General features: G+C 34.6%; 2 protein-coding genes across 2 annotated transcripts in view; one reads left to right on the forward strand and one right to left on the reverse strand.

The window, feature by feature from the left end:
* Positions 1-1,520: 1,520 nt before the first annotated feature.
* LOC107593482 (trafficking protein particle complex subunit 4-like) lies at positions 1,521-5,322 on the forward strand. The gene is made up of 4 exons (XM_016283221.1): positions 1,521-1,821; positions 3,977-4,080; positions 4,181-4,307; positions 4,420-5,322. The coding sequence occupies exons 1-4, from the start codon at positions 1,628-1,630 to the stop codon at positions 4,496-4,498; spliced, it is 504 nt and encodes a 167-aa protein (XP_016138707.1). The 5' UTR covers positions 1,521-1,627; the 3' UTR covers positions 4,499-5,322.
* The window catches only part of slc37a4a (solute carrier family 37 member 4a), a 6,228-nt gene continuing 3,657 nt past the window's right edge, over positions 4,932-7,502 (reverse strand). The window contains exons 5-8 of the mRNA XM_016283220.1: positions 6,456-6,541; positions 6,162-6,275; positions 5,777-5,915; positions 4,932-5,587 (exon numbers count right to left, since the gene is read on the reverse strand). Of these exons, the coding sequence (XP_016138706.1) occupies positions 5,421-5,587; positions 5,777-5,915; positions 6,162-6,275; positions 6,456-6,541 (506 nt within the window). The 3' untranslated portion in view covers positions 4,932-5,420. The remainder of the gene's footprint in view (positions 5,588-5,776; positions 5,916-6,161; positions 6,276-6,455; positions 6,542-7,502) is intronic.

Genomic DNA, 7,502 nt, shown 5'->3' on the forward strand with positions numbered 1-7,502 from the left:
CCTGCTTTAAAACCCAGCAACACAACTGTAGCTGTACAACAGCAACACTGCTTTAACAAAAATGCAAAACAGCAAGACTTATTTGGCATCAAAACAAAAATGTAAAAAAAAATGCTGTCTAATCGCTCTCGCTGTACTTTGATGTCACACACAGAATGGTCTGTGCAGTGCTGCTTCAGTCAAACACCTTTTGTGTTTTATTAGGAGATGCACAACAGTTCTTCTGTGTCTTTATAGATAATATTTTCACTTATATAATTTAGCAAAATCAGACAATATTGTGTCTAATATAAACCACAATATTAACTTCTTATTATTGAATTGTTGTAAATAAATATCACATTTGGAACTGGTCAGTGCTCAACAAAATGCTGGGAAATCACTTCATGTAGCCCCAAGAGTGATTACTGATAAACTGTCTGAAAAAAGAAAGTCACGTTTTAGAGAAGAAAAAAATCACCCACTGACTTTCAAAGCTGCTAATGACTTTCTACTTCGAGGACCTTGATAGAAATGTAGTGGAGTGAAAAGTACAATATTTGTCTTTCAAATGTAGTGAAGTTAAAGTCATAAGTTTCCTGAAAAAATAATACTCAAGTACAGATACTCAAAAAGTGTACTTAAGTAGAATACTCAAGTAAATGTACTTAGTTACTGTCCGCCTCTGGTCACAATACAGTATAACAGGTTTAATAACTTTTTTCTTATAATAAAAATAACTGAACATTTAAATGCAATAAAGCAGTACAGAAAAATGTATAAAGCTAAAAGTTTTACACGGATTAAAGTGCAAAAGAACTATAAAGATCAATAGGTATCACTTTACAATAAGACCTCATTAGTTAACCTTAGTTAATGCATTAACATTCACAATGAGCAATAGCTACATTTGCTACAGAAGTTATTAATTATTAGTTATTAAGTCTTAGTTCATGTTAGCTCATTAAATAACACAGTTGCAACTTTCGATTTTAACAACGTGTTAATAAATATTGGAATATCTAAGATGAATGAATGTTCAGAAGAATTTTTCATTGGCAGTTTATGTTTAGTAATGTTAACTAACGCTTCTCGTCCGTGCTTGTTTACATCAGAGTGCGCACGCGTCTTCAGCATACAGCGGTGTTGTGCATTTTGACCAGTTGATGGGAAAAGTATTCTTAAAATGCATTCAAAATTCTGAATAACTTGTAAGATATAATTATTCACGGTATTTAGAAGAGCCCACGATAACAATATCGTGCATATTCATTACCGTGATATATCGCATTACCGAATACCGGCACCAGTCTAGTGCATACGGACATCTGACTGCTGAGTAGTGATTGTGTTTTTCAGCAATAGTGTGCACCCTTAATTTACAGAGAAAAGAAGGTCAGGGAAAAATTAATTTCCATGATCTAAATATTCTTAACAATTCGAGTTTGTTGTCATTTGGAAGTAAGGCCTTCTTGCATTATTATGCTGTTACATTATGATTATATATTCAGTGGCATAAAATGTAAAAATTACAATAATATCGCTTATCGCAATTATTTCTGGGGCAATATATCACACAACAAAAATTTGTTATCGTAAAAACAGGCCTAGTTAAAGGTCCATCGCTGCAGTTCAGCATCTGTTGAGCATGTGTTTCTCGTGTGCAGTGGGTCATGCGGTTCTGTCTATTAACGGGGTGGATGTGACTGTTAAATACACCACTGAAGGGAAAGAGATCCTGGAATATCTGAAAGATCCTGCCAACTATCCAGTGTCCATCAGATTTGGGCGACCTCATCTCACCTCCAATGAGAAGCTCGTGCTGGCATCAATGTTTCATTCGTGAGTAGATTTCATTAAACAATAGTTTAACCCATTGCTGTAATGTTGTTTCAAACAGGTATGATGTACTTCAGTCACTGAAACACATTAGGAGATGTTAAGGCATCCACTTTTGTGTTCTACAGAACAACGCAACTATTTTATCTTATGTTGGTATGTTTTTATTCTTGTATACTTAAATTGTCATACATAAAATACACTGACTGGCCAATAAACCAATCAATCAATCAATAAAAAGTTGCCATTAGGATTTAAATAAGCAAAAACTGAGGAGTCTATTATTGAAGTGATTAATATATTTCTGGCATGTTGTATGTTTTGCAACAGTTCTTTTAGCCCTAACTGATGCAGTGTGTAGCTTTTATTTTCTTAAACAACCATGTTGGAAGACGAATCCATGTGTATATTATATTCCAAGATGACAATGCCAAGATTTATTGGACCCAAATTGTGAAAATGTGGTTCAGTGAGCATGAGATATCATTTTCATGTATGAATTGGCCACCGCAGTGTCCTGAGCTTGACCCTATTGAAAGTCTTTAGGAAGTGCTGGAGTGAACATTACAGAGTGGTTCAACTCTCTTAATTTGGGCAAAATTAACCCATTGCTGTAATGTTGTTTCAAACAGGTATGATGTACTTCAGTCACTGAAACACATTAGGAGATGTTAAGGCATCCACTTTTGTGTTCTACAGAACAACGCAACTATTTTATCTTATGTTGGTATGTTTTTATTCTTGTATACTTAAATTGTCATACATAAAATACACTGACTGGCCAATAAACCAATCAATCAATCAATAAAAAGTTGCCATTAGGATTTAAATAAGCAAAAACTGAGGAGTCTAGGATGGGATCATTATTGAAGTGATTAATATATTTCTGGCATGTTGTATATTTTGCAACAGTTCTTTTAGCCCTAACTGATGCAGTGTGTAGCTTTTATTTTCTTAAACAACCATGTTGGAAGACGAATCCATGTGTATATTATATTCCAAGATGACAATGCCAAGATTTATTGGACCCAAATTGTGAAAATGTGGTTCAGTGAGCATGAGATATCATTTTCATGTATGAATTGGCCAAATAATATTCCTGAGCTTGACCCTATTGAAAGTCTTTAGGAAGTGCTGGAGTGAACATTACAGAGTGGTTCAACTCTCTTAATTTGGGCAAAAATTAATGCAACTCTTGGAAAGACAGTCCAAGAAAATATTAGAGTGTGTGACCTTTTTTGGACAGGCAGTGTATTTTATTATACACACTGCCATACAAAAGTTTGAGGTCGGGAAGATTTTATTTTATTTTTTTTATGAAGTCTTTTATGTCCACCAATGCTACTTTTATTTGATCAAAATATAGTAAAAACTGCAGTATTTTATTACAATGCAAAATAACTTTATATATATATATATATATATTTATTTGTTTAGTACTGTCAAACGATTAATCGCATCCAAAATAAAAGTTTTTGTTTGCATAATATGTGTGTGTGCACACATATTACATTTATTATGTATATATAAATACACACACATACAATATGTATTTTGAAAATATTTACATGTCTATATTTATATTCATATAATTTATATGATAAATAAATATATTTAATATATAAACATAAATTTTTTTCTGAAATGTATACATGCATGTGTGTGTATTTATATATACATATTAAATATACACAGTACACATACATGCATAGCATCATTACTCCAGTCTTCAAAGTCACATCATCCTTCAGAAATCATTCTAATATGCTGATTTGCTGCTCAAGAAACATTTCTTACTACCGTATTATAAATGTTAAAAACTGTTGTGCTGCTTACTATTTTTCTAGAAACCACGATACTCTTCTTCAGGATTATTTGATTAATAGAAAATTCAACAAAATGTATTTGAAATCAAAATCTTTTGTAGCAAAATAATTTCTTTACTATCACTTTTGATCAGTTTAATAAAAGTGTTAATTTCTTAACAGAAAAAGGTTACTGATCACAAACTTTTGAGTGGTAGTGTAATATATACATTACTCATAATCAGAAGCATAACATTCTTAATAAACCCCTGATCATGAATAATATACAAAATACGGTTGTACCTGCATCGTACCTGTGATGATTAGATATATATTTTCTTGTCTTTTCTAAGGCTGTTTGCCATTGGATCACAATTATCACCTGAAGTTGGCAGCTCTGGCATTGAAATGCGGGAGACAGACATGTTTAAACTGCACTGCTTTCAAACACTCACAGGTCTGTTTTTCTCTTGTTGTAAGGGCAAATTATATTTAGTCATAGAATGTTGTGCTGAACAAAACCAGTGATTTTGACAACTGTTTTTTTTATTTTGCAGGTATACAGTTCATTGTATTGGCTGACCCTCGACAGTCTGGTATTGATGCCCTTCTAAGAAAGATTTATGAGATCTACTCAGACTTTGCACTGAAGAATCCTTTCTACTCTTTAGAAATGCCTATCAGGTGTGTCATTTTTTTGTTTGTTATAATTTTGTGGTTTGCATGCAGTCCGATTTGTCGATTTCCACAAAGGTGCTGTGTGTAACAAAAAAAAAAAAATCATAATTTCTTTCAGATGTGAGCTTTTTGACCAAAATTTGAAGAGTGCCCTGGAGATAGCAGAGAAAGCCGGAACATTTGGACCCGGGTCCTGAGCTGGACTTGCATTGAAGTCATTCACCTGACAGGATCTCCAGATGCTCTGAAGTCAAACTTGTCCAGAACAAACTTAAAGGAATCAACAAGGAATATGAACAAGAGTTTTCCTCAAGCTCAAACGATTTACCTTAAAGACAACTATGAACATTTTTCTTGAAATTGCATCCAAAATTTACAGTGACAAACATATTTGTAAATAATGTACATAGACACCGTTTAAGTCTGTAATGTGCAGAACATCTATACAAGACAGAGCAGCTGAAGATGCACAATACATGCTCTTTGAAACATGTTTATTAGCGTCTTTACATTCATTAAATTAAATGTACATGTCATTCGCCTTCTGTCGGCAGAATATGAAAAGTCTACTGTACCTTGATCAGTTTCTCTAACTTTTTTATTTATATAAACTCATTTCATTGTGCTATTAAACATTCATGTGACATAACACGTTGTCACATTTCAGTAGATACGTTTATGAATTTGTAGTACTGCAGATACAGAGGACCAGTTAAAGCTTTAAAATGGATGGGAGGTACAAGAAATACGTTTATTTATTTTACCTGTTTCGATAGCAATAAAATGTTAATACCAGTGAAGAAATGGCTTTAACGTGCCTTAACCAAAAGACAAAGTTGTGCAATGTAAGCACTGAGTGAGCAGATTCAGAACAATGTAAAATACTGTCATCCATTTTTAAAATGAACAGAATAAATAACATGATGTGCAGAAAGTGACACAACATGGTATCCTATTTCATATGTCGCTAAAATAGTGTAATACCTTGGGAATAGATATCCACAGCGAATTTATTATATTTCATAAACAAAAGTAAAATCCTAGCCAAGTTGTGCCCTTTATTTTTCATACCGTATCTTAAAAACTAGTTAAAAGATATTTAAATAATACTCCTAATGTTTAGTCGGCCTTCTTGGGTAAACTTCCCATCTTGGTGCGGATATTCCGGAGCAGGAAGTATCCAACTGTGGTGACAGTACAGGCTATCTCTGCTACCCAGAATGCTGTGCTCCAGCCATAGTGTTTAGCAATGGTTCCAAATGGCAACCCTGACAGGAAACCACCAACTGCCAGCAAAACGAATGCAAAAAAAACTCATTAGTATTTTTCGAAATGGGCAAATGGTTAACATGTAACTTTTCTTTGGAAATGAGTAAAAGTCAAAATGTAACTAATGGAAAAGTTCCATGTAACTAATGTAAAATTAGGTTAGTACAATTTTACTGCTGCTGTAAAAAAATTGAGATGATGATCACCGTTTGCCATCAGGGCCACAATGGCGTGAGAGGTCCCACAGTAGTTCGATGGAGCGCTTTCATTCGCAAGAACTCCAAACAAGGCGATAGGTCCATAGGAAGAAAAGCCAAAAACAGCACCCAGCAATAGAATCCAGACCTGTGTGTAAATTGTAATAAAACCAGTACATTATAGAACCCATAAACACAGTCTTCTTTCCTGCATTGACATATTGCAACAGAAAGTTTGGGCAAAACTTTGTTGGGTCAGGTTTGTCTGTAAAAAAAAAACATCCAGTAGGGTTTAGTTTAAAGTCAAACCCAGTAATATAATTTGCTATTGCACGATGTGGGCTGCGGGTGGAATATTTTCTGCCAGTTTTGTTCATTTTTAGTGTGAACTTACATTTGAGCTGTGTGCTGTGACAGTAGTGCGGAAGAGGTACATGGAGACACACATCCCAGCCATCATGGAGAGCAAGAGCCCATGGCGAGGGTTACCATACAGACGCAATCCATGCTGAAATTCAAAGAGTACGAGAAAATGCACCACCTTAGTTTTTATGACCATTAGAGACTACTTCTTCAAAAACATTTTAAAAAAACACAACCTACTTCTGAATGGTAGAATATAAACAGATTTTCTGATGAAAATGGTATAAAGATTTTGTATAAATATATATTGGTGGTATAAATGCACCTTTGCCACAGCTCTATCTGACAGAAATCCTGCGGCTAAACTACCCAGCAGTCCTCCAATCTCCAGGGCACTCATAAAGGAACTTCCTGTTAAAATCAACAGCAATATGCATTTCAGTCCATAACCCAAAGTCTCATCACACCCTTAGCAGACCATTTCTGAAAGAGAACATAAAATGTGAAATTGTGCCTGATCTTTTAAGTTGAGTTCACTGTACTATGGAATTATGAAAACTAGAAGAATAACAAAGTGTGTACTAAACAGTAAATCTACTTGCACTACAAACCAGTGTTTTTATGATTATGATATCAACTAAAATAAAATACGATAAGATATACCAATTTACAATATTAGGCAGCATAAAGGCCTGTGCTTGTACAGCTAAAATAACAGACAACACAGAAACCTTTGCACATTCATGTTAACAATTGGCCACACCAGCTCTTACATTAAAAATAAGGTGGATACTAAAAAAATCTTAAAGGGTTAGTTCACCCCAAAATAAAAATTCTGTCATTAATTACTCACCCTCGTGTCGTTCCAAACCCGTAAGACCTTCGTTCATCTTAGGAACACAAATTAAGATATTTTTGATGAAATGTGAGAGCTCTCAGACCCTGCATAGACAGCAACGCAACTGTAATGTTCCCAAGTCCAGAAACGTAGTAAGGACATCGGTAAAACAGTCCATTTGACATCAGTCTCTCAACTTCAGTTTTGCGAAGCTACGAGAATACTTTTTGAGTGCAAAGAAAACAAAAATAATTTATTTAACAATTCTTCTCCCCCAAGTTACGTCTTCCGCCATTTTGAAGAGTACCCAAGAGCGTAATCGACGTAATCAGCGTTGTTTATGTACGGGGGAGAATGCGTGCGCAAAATAACGTAATCTGCGTAATCAGCGTTGTTTACGTACGGGGGAGAATGCGAGCGCAAAATAACGTAATCTGTGTAGTCAGCGTTGTTTACGCTTAGGGGAAAGTGTGCGTATGCATTGTGATACTCTCCAAAACGGCGGAAGACGTAACTCGGGGGAGAAGAATTGTT

This window comes from Sinocyclocheilus grahami, unplaced genomic scaffold (assembly GCF_001515645.1).
Source record: "Sinocyclocheilus grahami isolate Dianchi unplaced genomic scaffold, SAMN03320097.WGS_v1.1 scaffold171.1, whole genome shotgun sequence".
NCBI lineage: Eukaryota > Metazoa > Chordata > Actinopteri > Cypriniformes > Cyprinidae > Sinocyclocheilus > Sinocyclocheilus grahami.

What these genes read in the sequence shown, in the direction of transcription:
- LOC107593482 (XM_016283221.1), top strand. Translation starts at nt 1,628, where the DNA reads ATGTGTTTCTCGTGTGCAGTGGGTCATGCGGTTCTGTCTATTAACGGG. An exon ending in CTGGCATCAATGTTTCATTC is followed by an intron (nt 1,822 to 3,976) that starts GTGAGTAGATTT and finishes GTCTTTTCTAAG; the next exon opens with GCTGTTTGCCATTGGATCAC. An exon ending in CTGCTTTCAAACACTCACAG is followed by an intron (nt 4,081 to 4,180) that starts GTCTGTTTTTCT and finishes TTTATTTTGCAG; the next exon opens with GTATACAGTTCATTGTATTG.